This window comes from Dendronephthya gigantea, unplaced genomic scaffold (genome assembly GCF_004324835.1).
Source record: "Dendronephthya gigantea isolate DGI-Jeju-01 unplaced genomic scaffold, DenGig_1.0 000367F, whole genome shotgun sequence".
Classification (NCBI taxonomy): domain Eukaryota; kingdom Metazoa; phylum Cnidaria; class Anthozoa; order Malacalcyonacea; family Nephtheidae; genus Dendronephthya; species Dendronephthya gigantea.
In genome coordinates, this window is record NW_021163377.1 from 2,788 (window position 1) to 25,149 (window position 22,362).

Consider the following 22,362-nt stretch of genomic DNA (forward strand, 5'->3'; position numbering starts at 1 on the left):
TTACAAACCAGCTGGGGCCAGTTGTATCAAGCCCGTTTAGCCTAAACGGTGGATAAGTCAAAATTAAATAACACTCTTACATCTCTCTTCAATGAGTCAACTTGAATATTATGCACTGAATATGTAGTTGTAAACAGTATCTTTGTATTAAGATTAAAAACATTTAGTTTGCTTGTTGAATAAAACGGCAGACTTGCTTTCTATTTTGAACTTATCCACCGTTTAAGCTAAACGGGCTTGATACAACCGGCCCCTGGAAGATTTTCAGCCTAGGCCTCTTCCAATGAAAAACAAACACAAATATTAATGAAATAAATACGATATTTATATATACATCTATAATCTATTGTACAGATAAGATTATTTTAGCCCAAGAAGAGCCAGGCAGGCAGTAAATGTATCACCACCCTACTATGGTGGGACCAATCAACTAACTAAAAATGGACAATAATATTATGTTCACTCACGATTCTTACACTTGTCTACTTTGCATTTACAATTAGTATCACACATTAGCTCATCAGCCCTGCAACTACATTTCTTAGTGGCACATTTTCCTTTACATACACAAGGTGTGTGATTTGGACCATGCTCTTTACTTACAGGTAAAGCTGGCTTCGAAAACCGCGACTTCCTGCTGTCCACCACTTGCTGTTTAGATGGCCCTTCCTTTCCGCCCAAGTACTTTTGCACCAGAGATTGTGGCTCGACTGGCAACACCTTCTCTGCATGAACTCTAGCTTTCTTCAAAGTACTGTATTTGATTCTATTTTGTACAACTTGACTCATTATAACATCTATGTATCCTGCAAAAAATTATGTGGGGGTGAGTAAAAACAAAGTTTTGTTTCACATCTGTTTTCAAAATTGATGGAGTAATCTTCAGTCAGAGTAATTTTGATTTTGAAGACAGAACTGGAGGAAAACCTTGATTTTATAACATCTTATTTGTATATTAGAGTTGCGGGCATTTACATTTTCTACATTTGTTATTTGTTAGTTCATTTATTATAATAATATATTTCATATTTTGCGTGGGATTATAGATAAAATAAAGAGTATTAATAATAAATAGTATTAATTGACTCAATTTTAATATACAAATTAATTTTTACCATAAGTAGGCTTCTCTTTCAATGGTTTGGCAACAGCTTTTTCGCCTTTAAAAGCTTTTGGATAAACAATTGCCCATTGAGCAGTGCCGTCAGCTTTTGTTGCTTGTTTACGTTTGCTGTTTTCATTATAATGTAGATTTGCACAGAATAACCTAATAAAACATATAGTTCATAATATGAGTAGGATTACAACCTGTCAAATTAGAGAACTCAAATAGGTTTCCCACCTACCGTGCACTCAGTGAATGATAAGAATGATAGGTATTCTTTGAAGCAAGAAGATTATCCAGTGCATGCTTGGCCTCCAACCCTGATGTTTGATGATACTGGGACAATTTCCTGATTGCCGCAATGAGACGTGGTCTTGTCAGTACCTCTGCCAGCTTTTTGTAGGCTGCAGACCCTATAAGACACATCAATATTTATACCCTGAAAATGCATCCTTGGGGCTTTCTATCACATACAGTACAACCCTTCTTCTCTACAGTACAACCATTCTTCTCTGGCTAAAGTAAATATCAGTAACAAAAATACATAAACAGCAAACCTTGTTTAAGCCAGGCTCTTTCAATCACATCATGTTCACATTCCATGAAGATCACATGCCCTTCATGTTCATGTATGTTGGCAATGTGATTGATGATACTGCGCCATTTCTCCTCTCGCTCATCAGCAGTTTCACTGGAGTTCCCAACCCAGTAGATGTGGTTTATAATTGACTATAATTATAAGTAAAAGAAATGACATGAGTTTACATAATAGGGTTACCTCAGACTGCTGGGTCTTAACTACCTTAACACATTGGTAGTGTTTGGACAATATTAATCACATACATGTGCTGTACATTGGTTGTAACTTTGTGTAATCCTGTACATTTTAGGAGAATCATGCAGGGCATAGCTTGGTTAGAAAATGATCCAGCTTGTTGCTAAGTATTTGTTTGCCAAAACATGGTGAATCACTATCTTTTTAATCATTGGGCTGGGCCCCAATGGTGAAATTTTTACAACCCCTATATATATATATATATATATATATATATATATATATATATATATATATATATATATATATATATATGTATTTTGAGCAAAAAGGCAGAACAACCAAAATACATGCACAGATAGAAAACTAAAGTTACTCACACCAATCCATGGCCCAATCAATTTGAATTTCTTTTTCTTGGCAAGCTTTGTCAATCTTTTCTTCTCTCTTATTGTTTTTTGTTAATATAAGAATGTATTATACTACAACCTATTTTGACACTAACTAAACTGTTTCACATGCCAAATGTAACCCAAAGATCATGAGCAATTGCTCCTTGCCTGATTTCCCCCCTGATAATGCTATAATTATGGTTCTATATTTTATTTACCTTTTGCTACATGCCACACATCATAGCAATGTTCAACTTGCGGTCGTTCATTTGCCATATAGCTAGACACTTGCCCATGGCGATCTGTCACCAGTTTTGAAACACTAGTACCATTTTCTTCTAAATACTTTAGCTGCCGCTTCAGTGACTCCAACTCCATTGCGTTAGAGTTCTTTACCTCAGTAGACTGTTGAAAAACACATACAACTGTTTAGAACATATTTGGTGTAAATTGCAGTTTAGAAAAGTGCAATAACCTTAAAAACTGTATACACAATGCTCAGCAAAAATGAAGCAAAATACAGTTTGTGTAGGTGTGTTACAGAAATTTAACATCTGATAATATTGATATTATCATATATATATATATATATAACATATAGTATATACTTTTAATATATTATACCATATTTAATATTGGTTGATGGTTATAATATAATACAGAAATAATGATCCATAAGTAATTATGGATAATTATGTCTATATTATAGACCATAAATCATAGTTACATGCTGTACCTTGATTACTTGTGTACTCAAGATGATGTTTCTTTCGGCATCCAATATGCTCCCTGAACCCAAAAGACCACTATGTCCAGGACTGTCGACCCGCATGTCATATGCAACAATAACAGATTTGTTTGCAACTTCAGCCAGTCTAGACAATTGTTCTTTTTGCCAAACGTCGTAGACTGTAGGGATGACATGGTACTTGAAAATTCTGGAGAACTCTCGCTGTTTCACATTTGGGATTTTCAGTGCTTGAAAGAAACGCAACACCTTAGATGCCTCCATCCCAGTTGTTAAAACACCTGATGCCAACAGCAAATGGAATACAGGCATACCATGCACAGTTGGACCGGTGACCCACACAAAACAATGGTGGCTTTCCTTCAGGCATTGGCTTCTAATTGTACACAATGATCCCCGTTGTTTCTCCACCGTGACAATACATTCACCATTACATATGTAACAGGTGCCAAACACATCCAAGACACTGTCCTCAAACACCACAAACTTCATTTGCTGTTCTGGGGGTTTTCCCCGCTGTAAGATGACATTGACAGCTGACTCTTCTTCCTCAAAACTATCCTCGCTATCTGATGGTTGATTTTCACTGTCCACATACATAGGGTCCTGTTCACCCGACTTATCACTGCCACTGCTCACTTCTACTTCGCTTTCGGGCTCGGTGATAGTTGCGCCACTAGTTGTTGTCACACTTTGGGGTTTCCCCAGCTTCGCCTCTGTCGTTTCGGTTTCGGTTGATAAACATTCTTGTTGCTTCTCGTCAAAGAAACGGGATGTCGCGTTGATTACAGTTTGGGTCTTTATCGATCGCAATTGTGGTCTGGTTTGCGTTGATTTTGACCTGACTGGTTGTTGAAGCTGTGCAAGCGTGCTTGGAATTGACCCTATTGACCCAGTGCTGGTCGATGCTTCGTGTTCCTCTACTTCAGGTGACGGCGGAATTTGAGCTTCGCCTTCAATTTCAATGCTCTCGCCAGCCTTGGAGCATCCCGCTTCTTCTTGTTCGATTTCGACGCCACGTATAAGAGTGTCAATATCCTATAAAATATATAGTCAACTTTACACAGTGGGATATTATAGTTAATACTGCCTTGACAAATACCGTATGATACGAATGAATATTATATATTCATCAGTATCATCTATAATTCACTATGAATATTTTGCGCAATCAAAGTACCTTTTCTCGTTGTCTTCTCACACTGGCGGCTCTTGATTTTTCCGTGGCGACCTCTACAGCCGTACTAATTGTTGGTACTGCGTCCTTTTTCAGCCGTGCTATAAATTTTTCACCGTAACCTAGACGCGCTAGAAACTGCGGCGAACCTCCTGGTTCATACGCGTCTTCCTCAAAATGCTTTGAGCATATTCTTGTGCACGATGAAGGTCGGAACGCTTTTCGCTTGCAAAATTCTATCCACACTTTTCGTCTTTGCTTTTGCGTCGTTGATGTTCCAGACGGAAAGGTGAAAAAGTGCGTTGGAGGGTCCGTTTGTTTCTTGCTATCGCTGTTACAGCCGTAGACTGGGCAATACATGTCTCGTCGAGAGGTGCGTGCCAAGTGAAGTGAGTAACCACATGAGTATGCCTTATTATTGAGCGTGTGCGGGAAAGATGTGTAGATCCAGTGAGGCCGACAATAACAACAAAGTGTCGTACCGCAAATCGGAACGGAAGTTAAACATGTTGTACTCTTTTGCTCAATGCCTGTGATGGGTGATACCGTCCATGCCGAAGTCATTCTTGGCTGCCAAGAAAAGACCGAACATCTGAGGTATTTGACACGTTGCAGTTCCGTTAAACACGTTTCATTACAACAATAACGTTGTCTGATACCTGTAGCCGAGCACCATAAAGAGCAGTATTGTCTAGTCTTTAGAAAGTTATACGCACAGAGAGTAAACTTGCTTTGTATTTTTTGGCGCATATCATGGCGCATATGTTTACTTTGTTACCTGCTCTTGACGTCATCAATTAATTTCGCATAATTCACTTTCTTCAAGATGGCGGCCTACTTAAATATTCCCCATTCAATAACTCAAGAAGGAAAAGTTTTGGATAAAAAATAAGAGCAGATTCGTGATCAGGGCACTCGATTTTACTAAGTTTGATAATAAACCAAAATATGACCAATGTCCTTTAAGAAAAAAGTGAATCCGAAAATGAATCTCGAGAAAAGTGAATCTAAAAATGAATCTCGAGAAAAAAAATGAATCGGAAAATGAATCTCATGAAAAAAAGTGAATCCGAAAATTAATCTTGAGAAAAAAGTGAATCCAAAAATGAATCTGAAAAAAAAGTGATTCCGAAAATGAATCTCGAGAAAAAAGTTAATCCCAATTTGAATCTGGAGGAAAAAACTGAATCTAAAAATGAATCTCGAGAAAAAAGTGAATCCGAATCTTTATCTGGAGAAAAAACTGAATCCAAAATCAATCTGGAGAAAAAAGAGATGGGTAAAATGAACCTGGAGAAAAAAGTGAAACCAATTGATTGTGAGTTGACAATTTTTCGCAGAAGTGGAAAATGAATTTGGAGAAAAAAGTGAAACCGAAAATGAATCTTGACAAAATGTGAATCCGAATCTGAATTGGAGAAAAAATTGAATCCGAATCTGAAAGCGAAAATTAATCTAGAGAAAAAAGACGAATCCAAAAATGAAATTGCAAAAAAAAGTGAAACCGAAAATGAATGTCGAGAAAAAAGTGAATCCCAATTTGAATCTGGAGAAAAAAACTCATACCAAAAATGAATCTTGAGAAAAAAGTTAATCCGAATCCGAATTTGAGAAAAAACTGAATCCAAAATCAATCTGGAGAAAAAAGAGATGGGTAAAATGAACCTGGAGAAAAAGTTAAACCAATTTTGATTGTGAGTTGACAATTTCGATTGTTAGTTGACAATTTTGATTGTGAGTTGACAATTTTGATTGTGAGTTGACAATTTTGATTGTGAATTGACAATTTTGATTGTGAGTTGACAATTTTTCGCAGAAGCGGAAAATGAATTTGGAGAAAAAAGTGAAACCGAAAATGAGTCTTGACAAAATTGTATCCGAATCTGAATTGGAGAAAAAATTGAATCCGAACCTGAAAGCGAAAATGAATCTAGAGAAAAAAGTCGAATCCGAAAATGAATCTGCAAAAAAAAGTGAAACGGAAAATGAATCTCGAGAAAAAAGTGAATCCCAATTTGAATCTGGAGAAAAAAACTGAATCCAAAAATGAATCTCCAGAAAAAAGTGAATCCATCCGAGAATGAATCTCGAGAAAAAAGTTAATCAGAATCTTAATGTGGAGAAACAAACTGAAACCAAAATGAATCTGAAGAAAAATGAGATGGAGAAAATGAACCTGGAGAAAAAGTGAAGCCAATTTTGATTGTAAGTTGACAACTTCGATTGTGAGTTGACAATTTTGATTGTGAGTTGAAAATTTTGATTGTGAGTTGAAAATTTTGATTGTGATTCGAAAATTTTGCTCGTGAGTTGACAATTTTGATTGTGAGTTGCCAATTTAAATTGTTAGTTTACAATTTTTCACACAAGCGCAAAATGAATTTGGAGGAAAAAGTTAACTGAAAATGAGTCTCGACAAAATGTGAATCCGAATCTGAATTGGAGAAAAAAATTGAATGTGAATCTGAAAGCGAAAATGAATCTCGAGAAAAAAGTCGAATCCGAAAATTAATCTGGAGAAAAAAGTGAAACCGAAAATGAATCTCGAGAAAAAAGTGAATAGCAATTTGAATCTGGAGAAAAAAAGTGAATCCAAAACTGAATATCGAAAAAAAAGTAAATCCAAATCTGAATGTGGAGAAAAAACTGAATCCAAAATCAATCTGGAGAAAAAAGAGATGGGTAAAATGAACCTGGAGAAAAAAGTGAAACCAATTTTGATTGTGAGTTGACAATGTCGATTATTATTTGACAATTTTGATTGTGAGTTGAGAATTTTGATTGTGAGTTGAGAATTTTGATTGTGAGTTGAAAATTTTGATTGCGGGTTGAAAATTTTTCGCAGAAACGGAAAATGAATTCGAAGAAAAAAGTGAAACCGAAAATGAGTCTTGATAAAATGTGAATCCGAATCTGAATTGGAATGTGAAAGCGAAAATGAATCTCGAGAAAAAAGTCGAATCTGAAAATGAATCTGCAAAAAAAAGTGAAACCGAAAATGAATCTCGAAAAAAAAGTGAATCCTAATTTGAATCTGGAGAAAAAAACTGAATCCAAAAATGAATCTCGAGAAAAAAGTGAATCCATCGGAGAATGAATCTCGAGAAAAAGTTAATCAGAATCTCAATGTGGAAAAAAAACTGAATCCAAAATGAATCTGGAGAAAAATGAGATGGAGAAAATAAACCTGGAGAAAAAAGTGAAGCCAATTTTGATTGTGAGTTGACAATTTCGATTGTGAGTTGACAATTTCGATTGTGAGTTGACAATTTTGATTGTGAGTTGAAAATTTTGATTGTAATTCGAAAATTTTGCTTGTGAGTTGACAATTTTGATTGTGAGTTGACAATTTTGACTGTTAGTTGACAATTTTTCACAGAAGCGCAAAATGAATTTGGAGAAAAAAGTTAACCGAAAATGAGTCTCGACAAAATGTGAATCCGAATCTGAATTGGAGAAAAAAATTGAATCCGAATCTGAAAGCGAAAATGAATCTCGAGAAAAAAGTCGAATCAGAAAATGAATCTGCAGAAAAAAGTGAAACCGAAAATGAATCTCGAGAAAAAAGTGAATCCCAATTTGAATCTAAAGAAAAATATGAATTCCAAAAATGAATCTCGAGAAAAAAGTGAATCCATCCGGGAATGAATCTCGAGAAAAAAGTTAATCAGAATCTGAATGTGGAGGAAAAAAACTGAATCCAAAATCAATCTGGAGAAAAAAGAGATGGGTAAAATGAACCTGGAGAAAAAAGTGAAACCAATTTTGATTGCGGGTTGACAATTTCGATTATTAGTTGACAATTTTGATTGTGAGTTGACAATTTTGATTGTGAGTTGAAAATTTTGATTGTGAGTTGACAATTTTGATTGTGATTTCACAATTATTTTGCAGAAGTGGAAAATGAATTTGCAGAAAAAAGTGAAACCAAAAATGAGTCTTGACAAAATGTGAATCCGAATCTGAATTGGAGATAAAAATTGAATCCGAATCTGACAGCAAAAATGAATCTCAAGAAAAAAGTCAAATCCGAAAATAAATCTGGAGAAAAAAGTGAAACTGAAAATGAATCTCGAGAAAATAGGGAATCCCAATTTGAATTTGGAGAAAAAAAGTGAATCTAAAAATGGGCGTGCTGAAGTGGGCGTGTCTGACCACTTCCACAAAAAATCGGAACTTGAAAGTCAAAGCGTAAGGAAGTAGCGAGAAAACCGCCGCCCACTGGAAGTGACGTCATAATTAGATTTAAGTGGGCGTGTCTGACCACTGCCACAAAAAATCGGAAGTTGAAAGTCAAAGCGTAAGGAAGTAGAGAAATAAGCCACGCCCACCAAAAGTGATGTCAAAATTAAATTAAGTAGGTGTGTCTGAGCACGCCTACAAAAAATCGGGAGTTGAAAGTCAAAGCGTAAGAAAGTAGTGAAATAAGCCCGCCCACCGGAAGTGACATCATAATTAGATTGAATTGCCATGTTTGACCACGCCCACAAAAAATCGGAAGTTGAAAGTCAAAGTGTAAGGAAGTAGGAAAATAAGCCCCGCCCACCGGAGAAGACGTTATAATTAGATTGGCGTGTCTGACTACGCCCACAAAAAATCGGAAGTTGAAAATCAAAGCGTAAGGAAGTAGCAAAAAAAGCCCCGCCCACCGAAAGTGACATCATAATTAGATTAAGCGGGCGTGTCTGTGATTCATAGCTTTATTAGGCACAACAAATTATATATTACATATCAAACCCACAATATAAGGCTGCCAGCATCTCCTAACAAATATGATAGCAAGATTTGCAAGCCCATGCTGTGGCTCTGTCTGTATCTACAAAGAAACAAGACAACTGCTAACACTTATATTATAGAAATGTCTTTACGGAATTATTAAATTTATATAATTTCAGAAAAACATGTTTAAGTAACATAAGAAAGAACAATATATTTTGAAGCCAGGATCAATGGCATAACCAAGATTGGCATACTGGATCATCTCTTATTGATTCAGCGTTACTACAGCAGGAAACCTACACAAACTAACTATATTTACACTGGATAATTCTATCAGCTCTAAACAGTTCATCTTGCAGTAAGCAACATCTGTTGTTAAAAATCACATACCAGCGTAACATATGTTCCACATCATTCAACCATGAACGACGAATGATAACATCCTTGTCTGCAACGATATCACCCTGAGTCTTTTCAATTTGCCCCTAGACAGGTTCAACAACAGATATAAAGCACAAGATGATAAGAAGCACACCCATGATTGGAGTTACCTGAAACACATCAAGTAATAACATGTTTATTTCACATGTTTACATACCCTGTGTTTTCTCTATTATAAAATAATTGTCACCACTAAATGCAGAAGATACTTTTGAACCAACAACATCTTGAGAGACCACTAAAAAGTTTTCACTATATAGTTAAGACAGTGAAATAATCTAGTCTTGATAATGGTAATACTTTCAAAAATATCCTGGAGACAAATAAAATGTATAATAATGATCTTTCTCACCTGCCAACAGGGATTTCAAAAGAAACAAAGCCAACATTTGTGTTCTTCTTCCAGGGACAAAAAAGTCAGCAATGCAGTTTGTTTGAATTGTTTAAATTTGTATTCAGTCGGTTACCATGAATGATGAAGAAAGAAATGCCTAAAAATACGTTTGTTGGCTCTTTGGCATAAGTGAAAATTTTGAACTTGTAAACATTATATGGGTTGCTAGCTAGCTGAAAATATTTCTCCTGTGATTTATAGCTTTGGGTAAAACAAACTGTATATTACATACCAAACCCACAATATTAGCCTGCCAGCATCTCCTAACAAATGTGATAGTAGGATTTGCAATGCCGATGCTGTGGCTCTGTCTATATCTACAATGAAACAAGACAACTGCTAACAATTATATTATAGAAATGTCTTTACCGAAATAATAAATTTATATAATTTCAGAAATACATATTTAACTTAAAATAAGAAAGAACAATATATTTTGAAGCCAGGAATGGCATACTGGATCATCTCTTATTGATTCAGTGTTTACTACAGCATGAAACCTACACAAACTAACTATATTTATACTGCATAATTCTATCAGTTAAAATCACCTACCAGCATAACATATCAAATACATCCTGGAGTCAGATAAAACTTAACAATGATCTTTCTCACCTGCCAACGGGGATTTCAAAATAAAACAAAGCCAACATTCGTGTTCTTCTACCAGAGACAAAAAGGTCAGCAATGCAGCTTGTTTGAGTTATTTGAACCTGGTATTAGGTTGGGTGCAAAATTTTGAACTGGTAAACATGATATGGGTTGCTAGCTATATTTAATACTCTTCATACTCTTCGTGCATCAGTATATAATAACTCTTTGTGCATCAGTATATATAAACTCTTCGTACATCAGTATATATGGTATTTGTTTCACCAAGGCAATATATTTCCTGGGTAGTAGCAAGCTCCCAGTAGCTAAACATTTAGTACAATTTGCTTGAGAAATTAATATACCTATATAAATTTCTGGCTACATTATATAACCTATGATACATAAGTGTCCTGTGCAAGGAAAGAATCTTACCTTGGCTATCGAAGAGGGTAAATTCCAATCATCAAAGTATATACCTCAAAATGCAACGTGGCCACTAGGAAGCCTGAGAATGTTACAAATAATAAGCATAAGTCACCATATTATAGTTAACTCTATGTAGACTGTAAAATGGAATGGTTACTCTCTTGATATAGTAATTGTTGGTTGGTTTTTCCCCCATCAGATTTCATGAAGAGTAAAGTGCTAGCAACTTTCCTTACATCCAAAATATAAGGTAAATGCATCTGGTTTGATCACACATACTGGAGCAACATTAAGCAGATATAATAAGATGAATAGTACATAATTCAGTATCAATATTCAATATGTGGCTTCAATTCATGAATTTAAAGCCTGAAAGTTTCCAGTTACTAAACAGCTAGTACAATTTCCTTGGGAATTAATTAATAATTAATATAACTTTCTACATTATAAACCAATATAAGTCTCATGTGAAAAGGAAACAATCTTACCTTGGCTTCTGAAGAAACAGGAACATATCCAACACAAATCTTGAACAAAAAAAAAGTGCTGGTCAAACTATGATTAAGTACAAGAATTTCAACGAATAAAGGTGTGGCTGTTTTACAAAGCAAAAGCAGTCAGTTTTACATGTCTCATTGACAGAATGCTGTTATTTTAAACTAAAATTGCTACTGGCCCAGGTAATAAATTACCTACAAATAAACACATGGCAGAGAAGATTATAACCTTTTTAATTTGGTTCAAATGATTTCTAGCTTAAGTATCCCTTCATCCAGGGAAATACAGCATCCAGCACGGCAAATTAAAGAAGGATTAAAAGCCGAGCCATATTACTTTCTGGGCGTACAATGTAACATGCCATATATCACTAAAATGTTATGAGCTTAATACCTTTACTGGCTAGCACGTTGAAAGATTCCCTCGAAATCGGCTTCATCTTCATGCTAGATATTTAAAGGGAAAATTCGTATTAAAATTGGAGCTGAATTAGCTAGCTTTTTAGGAAGAGTATTTCATATTGTACATGGTTTTTTGCATTATTTCTGACCAAACGATTTGCTTTAGAAGATTAAGAGGAAAACAAAATACTTAACTTTGAACACACAGCACGACCAGCTTGCCCACAAAGGTGAAAGCCACAAGTCCACATGGCATCATCTCTGTGGCATCGCTATTTTGAAATTCACCTCCACAAGTTCCCCAACTGAATCAGTTGAACTGATATTAAACTGTCACAGCTTTAAGAAAATATTTCTACTTCATCTTTTGACAACTGGCTGTTCAGATAAACCTATATACAACGAAAAAAAGCAAAGAAACCCTGAGCTACATTCAGTAATTCAGTGGGAACTAGCAGAGTGCAATGATCGTTGTATACCACCCCAGCGGGGAAAAGAAACCCCCACCGTGGCAGCATACAGCAAGTCGAAGAACTCAAGCCAGAACTTACGTTTTAGTCAACGGCGAACTCCTTCTTCTTCGAACAATCTTCAATCTTGCTGACAATCGTAGAAGATCACATGGTATGATAATGCCGATAAACTCCGGTGATAATTCAAAGTGGTTTGCTGATTTTAATTTGCGATTCCTGTGCGAATACTTGACCGATTTTAATAAAAATGGGACCCCTTTAAAGAAGAAATTGTCCTCAGTGGATACATGTTTTTTTAGGTCGATATGTTGCCAATTCGCTATGATATTCACCTTAAAGTGCATGCGTTATATATATTATTTTATATTACACATCAAAGCAGCCTAATCCTTAAAATATTGCCCAAAATGAAATAATAGAAACCTTGGATCAAATGAAAATCAGACTTTTTGAAGATGGTGTTCCTGTACCGAGCACCATATCACTCAAAGAGGGTTATTTTAAGGCAGCTGGAATGCTGATGGCTTGCAGAATTGTGCAAGGGGTCCTGCACCAAATTTTATGGCACAGTGGGTGTTCGATTATTTTGCTCATGGTTTGCATCAGGTGCCTTTGTGCACTGATGACATCCAAAATGAGCTGCCAAAAAAGGTAGCTGAAAAGGTACAATGCACCCCATTATATTCAGGCTTAAATATTGTCACAGCAATTGCCATTGACGAACAACAAAATGCTGCCGTATCATTTAGGCAACAACATTTGAATTACACATGCACTGTAATTTTTCCACAATTGTATGGCACAAATAAAATTTCTATAGTAAAATATTAAGGAAGCCACAGAAGGGTGCATATTATACTGCAGTCCATTATTATACCATGTGGAATTGTGCTTCATGAGTGTCCATTTTAAATTATCTGATTAAAATAGCCCAGAGGATTTTAAACATAATAATTTTTTTGATAATGAGTTGCAAGAAATAATTTGTGATGATGAAGTTCTAATTACAGTGGTAAATTCAGTTGGTTAGGTTTGGTAAAATATACTGCAAACTATTCATTAACCCACCATTTTCCTTCTGTTTTTAACATATCTGACTTCTAACTCACTCTATGAAATCAGTAAAAGCTTACATACGTGTTTATTAAGTAGTGTGCTAAAAAATGTTGTTAAGGACCAGATAATGAGGCAATAGATCATAATGAGCTTGCGACTGTATCTTTCACAAATATAGCCAAATTGGAGCAAATATCATATAGCTTGCAATAAATATTGTCTGGAGAAGGCCTCCTAAGGCATAATTTATTCTGAAAACAATAATTGAATAATGATTGTGTAAAAAAATTATATTGCATCACATGTGATAGCAATTCTAAAGGATTGGGTAATAATAAAGGATTGTAATTATATCTTGTGTAATAATTGCAGTGAAATTAACAACCAGCATTTAAATTTTGCTTGATTGCATACAAAATATTAGCTTGAATTTGAGGTTGATATTGTTATTATATTCTAACTACAATGTTTAGGTTGAGATGTTATACCAGGAAATTACATGACAATTATCAATTAATTGTCCGATTTTCAGAAGTCTTCACTTCAGTCTCACCATGCACAAATATTAAAGCATCTACAAAATTTTGCGAGGGTGAAGCGTCAGAAGCGATCCATATATTTGAGTAAATCAAGAATAAGATACCAACAGTGACTTATTAAAACACGAGGCGTGGTTGTTCTTTGTGGTGAATGTGGTTGAATTTTCGGGATTGTTTTTTTTTCTTGCTCAGAGAAGTGAGAGAACGAATGGTGAAACATCATGTAATATGATAGGTAGCCCAACACTCGTGTTCTGCGCGCGTACACGCTACTCAGTGATTAGCATATATTAATTTATACTAAGGTTGGCAACTTTATCACCAATTATCAATAATATATCACATACATACATGTCAAACTTCGATAATTTGGATCCAAAACCATAGTCAAGAACCTCACCAGTGTCAACAGAAATAACAAAATCAATTCCAAAGTTTGCAGTGAACCCTTGCTTAGCCCATGTGCCATCATAACTCACAGCAATCTCTGCAACATCTGACTCAACAATGACTTTGCTATTTCCATATCTACGAGACTCATCATTGGTAACTTTCAACTTTCCACCTAATTCCCAATTATGCAAGGACTGAAATGCACTTGCTAGGTTTGAAAGTTCAATCATTCGATAACCATACTCGCCATCAAAATCTCTCTTCTATCTATATCTTCACTTGTAAGCTTTCGTATTGAAGCAGTTTCATTCAGTGATGTTGACCCACATGGCGTTGATGTCGCTGATGAAACACACTCAGAAGAGCTACTTTGACCATTGAAGCACGATTGTCTTGCTCATAAATCTGAATCCTGCAATATTAGAACAGAGTACGAAGGTATTTTATAAACAAAATCATTATCTGAGTATAATCTTTTATCCAAATTTAATAGTCACCCAACAATCACTGTAAACATAATTATACACAGTATCTCAAACTTAGATAAAATCGACAAACTTACAGGAGATATCTTCCAGTAGTTGTTTTTCAAAATTTATTTGGTTGTTTTTTAAAAGACAATTGTTGAATGGTTTTATAAAGCTCCACTCTTCACTCTTGATGCGTCCGCCATTTTAATTTAGTTTTCTGGATAGTTCATGTTGTGCAAATGAAATGGATCCACACCAAAACGAAAAATGTAAACAAAGCTCGCACATGCGTAGAAGCGACTGGAAATTGCGGTGAAGAGCGGTGGAAATTGCGGTGAAGAGCGATGGAAATTGCGGTGAAGAGCGGTGGAAATTGCGGTGAAGAGAGCCGAAATTGCGGTGAAGAGCGGTTGAAATTTTTTATTTTTTTTGCCTGTTTTAATATCATAAAAAGTATATTCGATATCATATACTTTTTATAAAGCATGCACAATACAAAAGAAAAAAATTACGCATATAAACTTAGATATAAACTAGAGAAAACTACTTTATCTTATATTAGAGTTCCATTCCGACAACGAGATATCTGTAGTTGAAGGAATGTTTACAGTTCTCCAAGAAGGACTACCACGAACACACACAACGTGTTTTTTCAAGTCACAAATGCAAAATAGAAAAATATTAATAGAATAATACCTATTATTCGCTGCGAGAAAGCCTTTACGTTTTTCCTTCCCCATCTTTCGGCGCCATAGTTCGTTCTGGAATCAAATAAGCAGGGAAACACTAAATTAAAGTAACCGCTCACTTGCATTTGACATTTTCAACCGAAATATACAAGATAAAGCAGTAAAAATCGGCAGGAATATCACCATGTACCTAAGCAAGACTTCCAACTTTTCCCAAACTTCTTCGAGACTGCAAGTGCAAAGACTGAGTTTCGTCTAGATTGTAAGTTCAACTGCCTTTTATTACTTCAAAGACAATGTTTTAAACAGTGGTTTTTAAACAGGAGGCCTGGTAAATTTCAAAATTTTCTTGGGGGAGGAGATGCCCCCCCCATCCTTCGTTCCCAGGTTTTTGGAGTACAGGAGATGCCCTCCCCCTTAACAGTGCTTTATCCCCGCGGCCCTGACCATGAGGACCTATTACGTGCTAATCCCAATGCCAGATATTTCCTATTTTTTACGTAAATTAAGTAATGATTCCACAACCATCTTTTTAAAATTCTTTTACGACAGTGTTCTGGGAATCGAACCCAGAAGCCACAAACGCGTTTTATCACTATCAAACAACACGTTTTGGTTTGGCCCCAGGCCTGGACACTCTTTTTTAAAGCCAAACGAAAAGGAGGGAAACCGGAGTGCCTGGTGAAAAACCCTCCAAAGGTAACCTGAATTTCAGGTTAGCTGACCGGCGGTCCGAATTTGGTGTTTTTATTAGAAATCGTCCGCAATGACATGCACTTCAGTTTTTATCTATAATTTATCCTTTCAGCTCCGCTAATTTCAAACCGAGTCCCAGGAATTGCCATGCAATTCTTGATCCTCGTTAATTCGATTCTTCTGGTGGTTTAACCTGCGGAGCGCGCGCACATTTAGAGCGCGCAAAACATCATGCTCTTAGACATTCAACTGCGCTTTGTCCGACAATGACAACAAAAATTATTTCCGAATTATTCAAATGTTTATTTTATGATAAAAAAATACTTCGTATTCACGACTTGCATGCTTTTTCATATCAAACTGATGTAGACGATAACACTTTTCTTCTACCCTTTTTTTAAGACATGCGTCATGCACTGTTTTTATTTTTATTTTATACGTTCTGGATTACGGTTGATCGAATATGAAGGAAATAAACGTAATCGGGCCGAACATGCAACTTACTCAATATGGCTAATCAATAATGTTCCCTTACCTTTAAATTTTCGTAACGTATAATTACCTTTGGTAAACAATGTATCGAATTTCACTTGCTTCATTGCTCCACTCCAAACAGTTATCTTCTTCTTCAACAGCATCTCGACGGTTGGGCGTGTAAGAAATTAAACAACATAGTAAGTGTGTCAAAATGCAAAGCCGGTTTTCTTTAAAGGGTTTGTTTTTCAGGCAAGAGAGTACTATACAATATTAAACCTACAGTTTAAACATTATACCTCGAGATACCCCCACTATAAGTCCAGTTATCATGCAATGCAATTTGGGAGGTATGTTTTCTCCTCTTATACAAATTTCATAAAGTTAGTGAAAGTGATTAGATTACGTTTATTTCCTTTATGTTCGGGATTAATCGGATTTTTCAAAGCTTACAACTGCAAACCAAAAAATTAATACGAACAAGGGAAAAAGAAGAGTACTAGTGTCTAAACAGCAAAGCACTTATTTTTTTCACTTCAAACTTCAAAATTCCATGCTAAGGTATAATTTTTGTTGCCACTGATGGACGGTCCTTCGAAACGCATTATAACAGGCTGAAGAGAGAACTTATATAATCATATAAGTACTCGCGATTACCTTCGTATTAATCTAAAATTAGGCTAATACGAATTCGATATTTTCTCTAACAAATTGCATTTTGTTAGTTTCTTTTGAACGCTTTAAAGCCATCATGCATACGCAGACGCTACGTCCTTGGATTTCACTTTTATTCACACAAGTGACAAAACTAGGAATTTTTTTATCGAGAAAACTCGAAAAATGCCCTCATAAGAGCTGTGAGAAATTTCCTGTTATCATGCATTGTCGAAAAGGTTGAAATGCCACTTGATGTGTGAATGTACTAGGTTAGACCACCAGGAGGATCCAATGCCATGCAGCATGCACATGCACTAATCATGCATACCTATAGTATATACCTCAACCAGCTTCCACTTGATCCTGCGACACTCCTCCAACATCTAATTCATCACTGATCCTGCGACGCTCCTCCAACATCTAATTCATCACTGATCCTGCGACGCTCCTCCAACATCTAATTCATCACTGATCCTGCGACGCTCCTCCAACATCTAATTCATCACTGATCCTGCGACGATCCGTCTGGTCCTGCGACGATCCTTCAACATCTGATCCTGCAACGATTCTTTAGAACAAAGATATGATATTAATTTCCAAGTCACAAATATCACTTAGATACCAGTATCATACCATACCATACCATACCACACCATCTGATCCTGAGACGATCCTTCATCATCTGATCCTGCGACAATCCTTCAACATCTGATCCTGCAACGATACTTTATCAAAATGATATGACATTAATTTTCAAGACACAAATATCACTTAGGTAGCAATACCATACCATACCATACCATACCACACCATACCATACCATGTGATCCTGCGACGATTCTTGAACATCTGATGCTGCGATGATCCTCCTGATCCTGCGACGATCCGTCATCATCATTATGAATAATTTCCAAGAGAAAAATGTCACTTATGTATAAAGCACTCAGGAAAATTATATCGAACCTCCAACACTCCAACGTCAGTCATTCGTGGCCTTCACATTGCACACGCGAATACAAAATGTCATGCACGTTTTAATACAAAATATCATGCACGTTTGAATACAAAATGTCATGCACGTTTCAATACAAAATATCGTCCACGTTTTAATACAAAATGTCATGCACGTTTTATTACAAAATGTCATGCAGGTTTTAATACAAAATGTCATGCACGTTTTAATACAAAATGTCATCCACGTTTTAATAAAAAAATGTCATGCACGAATAATACAAAATGTTATGCACGTTTTAATACAAAATGTTCATGCACGTTTTAATACAAAATGTTATGTGCGTTTTGCTACAAATCTCATGCACATTTTAATACAAAATGTCATCCACGTTTTAATAAAAAATGTCATGCACGTTTTAATACAAAATGTTATGCACGTTTTAATACAAAATGTCATGCAGGTTTTAATACAAAATGTAATGCACGTTTTAATACAAAATGTTATGCGCGTTTTAATACAAAATGTCATGCAAGTTTTAATACAAAATGTCATGCACGTTTTGGTACAAAATGTCATGAACATTTTGGTACAAAATGTCATTCACTTTTTAATACAAAATGTCATGCACGTTTTAATACCTAATATCATGCACGTTTTAATACAAAATGTCATGCACGTTTTAATACAAAATGTTATGTGCGTTTTGCTACAAAATCTCATGCACATTTTAATACAAAATGTCATCCACGTTTTAATAAAAAATGTCATGCACGTTTTAATACAAAATGTTATGCACGTTTTAATACAAAATGTCATGTAGGTTTTAATACAAAATGTCATGCACGTTTTAATACAAAATGTCATGTACGTTTTAGTACAAAATGTCATGCACGTTTTAATACGAAATGTCATGCACGTTTTAATACAAAATGTCATGCACGTTTTAATACAAAATGTCATAAACGTTTTAATACAAAATGTCATGCACGTTTTAATACAAAATGTCATGCACGTTTTAATACAAAATGTCATGCACGTTTCAATAAAAAATGTCATGCACGTTTCAATAAAAATTGTCATGCACGTTTTAATACAAAATGTTATGCACGTTTCAATACAAAATGTCATGCACGTTTTAATACAAAATGTCACGCACGTTTCAAAACAAAATGTTATGCACGTTTTAATACAAAATGTTATGCGCGTTTTTGTACAAAATCTCATGCACGTTTTGGTACAAAATGTCATGCACGTTTTAATACAAAATGTCATTTACGTTTCAATACAAAATGTTATGCGCGTTTTAATACAAAATGTCATGCAAGTTTTAATACAAAATGTCATACACGTTTTATTACGAAATATTATGCGCGTTTTAATACAAAATGTCATGCATTTTTTAATACAAATGTCATGCACGTTTTAATACAAAATGTCATGCACGTTTTAATACAAAATGTCACAAACGTTTCAATACAAAATGTTATGCACGTTTTAATACAAAATGTTATGCGCGTTTTTGTACAAAATGTCATGCACGTTTTGGTACAAAATGTCATGCACGTTTCAATACAAAATATCGTGCACGTTTCAATACAAAATATCGTGCACGTTTTAATACAAAATGTCATGCACGTTTTATTACAAAATATCATGCAGGTTTTAATACAAAATGTCATGCACGTTTTAATACAAAATGTCATCCACGTTTTAATAAAAAATGTCATGCACGTTTTAATACAAAATGTCATGCACGTTTTAATACAAAATGTCATGCAGGTTTTAATACAAAATGTCATGCACGTTTTAATACAAAATGTCATGCACGTTTTAATACAAAATGTCATGCACGTTTTAATACAAAATGTCATGCACGTTTTAATACAAAATGTCATGCACGTTTTAATACAAAATGTCATGCACGTTTTAATACAAAATGTCATGCACGTTTCAATAAAAAATGTCATGCACGTTTAAAAAAAAAATGTCATGCACGTTTTAATACAAAATGTTATGCACGTTTCAATACAAAATGTCACGCACGTTTCAATACAAAATGTTATGCACGTTTTAATACAAAATGTTATGCGCGTTTTTGTACAAAATGTCATGCACGTTTTGGTACAAAATGTCATGCACGTTTCAATACAAAATATCGTGCACGTTTTAATACAAAATGTCATGCACTTTTATTACAAAATGTCATGCAGGTTTTAAAAAATGTCATGCACGTTTTAATACAAATGTCATCCACGTTTTAATAAAAATTCATGCACGTTTTAATACAAATGTCATGCACGTTTTAATACAAATGTCATCCACGTTTTAATAAAAATGGTCATGCCGTTTAATAAAATGTCATGCACGTTTTATACAAAATGTCATGCACGTTTTCTAATACAAAATGTCATGCACGTTTTAATACAAAATGTCATGCACGTTTTTAATACAAAATGCATGACGTTTTAATACAAATGTCATTGCACGTTTCATAAAAAATGTCATGCATTTCAATAAAATGTCATGCCGTTTTAATACAATGTTATGCACGTTTCAATACAAAATGTCATGACATTTTAATACAAAATGTCACGCACGTTTCAATACAAAATGTTATGCACGTTTTAATACAAAATGTTATACGCGTTTTTGTACAAAATCTCATGCACGTTTTGGTACAAAATGTCATGCACGTTTTAATACAAAATGTCATTTACGTTTCAATACAAAATGTTATGCGCGTTTTAATACAAAATGTCATGCAAGTTTTAATACAAAATGTCATACACGTTTTATTACGAAATGTTATGCGCGTTTTAATACAAAATGTAATGCATTTTTTAATACAAATGTCATGCACGTTTTAATACAAAATGTCATAAACGTTTTAATACAAAATGTTATGCACGTTTTAATACAAAATGTCATGCACGTTTTAATACAAAATATCATGCACGTTTTAATACAAAATGTCCTGCACGTTTTAATACAAAATGTCATGCACGTTTTAATACAAAATGTCATGCACGTTTTAATACAAAATGTCATGCACGTTTTAATACAAAATGTCACGCACGTTTCAATACAAAATGTTATGCACGTTTTAATACAAAATGTTATGCGCGTTTTTGTACAAAATGTCATGCACGTTTTGGTACAAAATGTCATGCACGTTTCAATACAAAATATCGTGCACGTTTTAATACAAAATGTCATGCACGTTTTATTACAAAATGTCATGCAGGTTTTAATACAAAATGTCATGCACGTTTTAATACAAAATGTCATCCACGTTTTAATAAAAAATGTCATGCACGTTTTAATACAAAATGTCATGCACGTTTTAATACAAAATGTCATGCAGGTTTTAATACAAAATGTCATGCACGTTTTAATACAAAATGTCATGCACGTTTTAATACAAAATGTCATGCACGTTTTAATACAAAATGTCATGCACGTTTTAATACAAAATGTCATGCACGTTTAAATACAAAATGTCATGCACGTTTTAATACAAAATGTCATGCACGTTTCAATAAAAAATGTCATGCACGTTTCAATAAAAAATGTCATGCACGTTTTAATACAAAATGTTATGCACGTTTCAATACAAAATGTCATGCACGTTTTAATACAAAATGTCACGCACGTTTCAATACAAAATGTTATGCACGTTTTAATACAAAATGTCATGCACGTTTTAATACAAAATGTTATGTGCGTTTTGCTAAAAAATCTCATGCACATTTTAATACAAAATGTCATCCACGTTTTAATAAAAAATGTCATGTACGTTTTAATACAAAATGTTATGCACGTTTTAATACAAAATGTCATGCAGGTTTTAATACAAAATGTCATGCACGTTTTAATACAAAATGTCATGTACGTTTTAGTACAAAATGTCATGCACGTTTTAATACAAAATGTCATGCACGTTTTAATACAAAATGTCATGCACGTTTTAATACAAAATGTCATAAACGTTTTAATAAAAAATGTCATGCACGTTTCAATAAAAAATGTCATGCACGTTTTAATACAAAATGTTATAAACGTTTCAATACAAAATGTCATGCACGTTTTAATACAAAATGTCACGCACGTTTCAATACAAAATGTTATGCACGTTTTAATACAAAATGTTATGCGCGTTTTTGTACAAAATCTCATGCACGTTTTGGTACAAAATGTCATGCACGTTTTAATACAAAATGTCATTTACGTTTCAATACAAAATGTTATGCGCGTTTTAATACAAAATGTCATGCAAGTTTTAATACAAAA

General features: G+C 34.5%; 1 protein-coding gene and 2 long non-coding RNA genes across 6 annotated transcripts; all 3 read right to left on the reverse strand.

Annotated features, from left to right (window-relative positions):
* Positions 1-252: 252 nt before the first annotated feature.
* LOC114542580 lies at positions 253-5,157 on the reverse strand. The gene is made up of 8 exons (XM_028562103.1): positions 4,201-5,157; positions 3,009-4,058; positions 2,491-2,677; positions 2,261-2,328; positions 1,663-1,834; positions 1,347-1,518; positions 1,116-1,267; positions 253-806 (listed from the first exon to the last, which is right to left on the reverse strand). The coding sequence occupies exons 1-8, from the start codon at positions 4,957-4,959 to the stop codon at positions 460-462; spliced, it is 2,907 nt and encodes a 968-aa protein (XP_028417904.1). The 5' UTR covers positions 4,960-5,157; the 3' UTR covers positions 253-459.
* Positions 5,158-8,888: 3,731 nt separating this feature from the next.
* On the reverse strand, positions 8,889-11,892 carry LOC114542581. Of its 4 annotated transcripts, XR_003689690.1 has the most exons (10): positions 11,866-11,892; positions 11,663-11,715; positions 11,260-11,298; positions 10,778-10,850; positions 10,367-10,464; positions 9,984-10,068; positions 9,710-9,848; positions 9,515-9,595; positions 9,307-9,401; positions 8,889-9,013 (listed from the first exon to the last, which is right to left on the reverse strand). It is a non-coding gene; the product is annotated as an uncharacterized LOC114542581 (long non-coding RNA). The 4 variants fall into 4 exon arrangements; XR_003689691.1 differs by lacking the exons at positions 10,367-10,464; positions 11,866-11,892 and adding an exon at positions 10,307-10,366 and having other exon boundaries at positions 11,663-11,858; XR_003689688.1 differs by lacking the exon at positions 11,866-11,892 and having other exon boundaries at positions 11,663-11,858.
* Positions 11,893-11,920: 28 nt separating this feature from the next.
* Positions 11,921-14,726, reverse strand: LOC114542583. The gene is made up of 4 exons (XR_003689692.1): positions 14,694-14,726; positions 14,090-14,543; positions 12,222-12,399; positions 11,921-12,062 (listed from the first exon to the last, which is right to left on the reverse strand). It is a non-coding gene; the product is annotated as an uncharacterized LOC114542583 (long non-coding RNA).
* Positions 14,727-22,362: the final 7,636 nt, after the last annotated feature.

Coding starts and splice junctions, on each gene's coding strand:
- LOC114542580 (XM_028562103.1), bottom strand. CDS start 4,959: ATGCGCCATGATATGCGCCAAAAAATACAAAGCAAGTTTACTCTCTGT. Junction 2,329..2,490: donor TGTGTGGCATGTAGCAAAAG/GTAAATAAAATA, acceptor AAAAAACAATAA/GAGAGAAGAAAAGATTGACA. Junction 1,519..1,662: donor AAGAGCCTGGCTTAAACAAG/GTTTGCTGTTTA, acceptor TGTGTCTTATAG/GGTCTGCAGCCTACAAAAAG.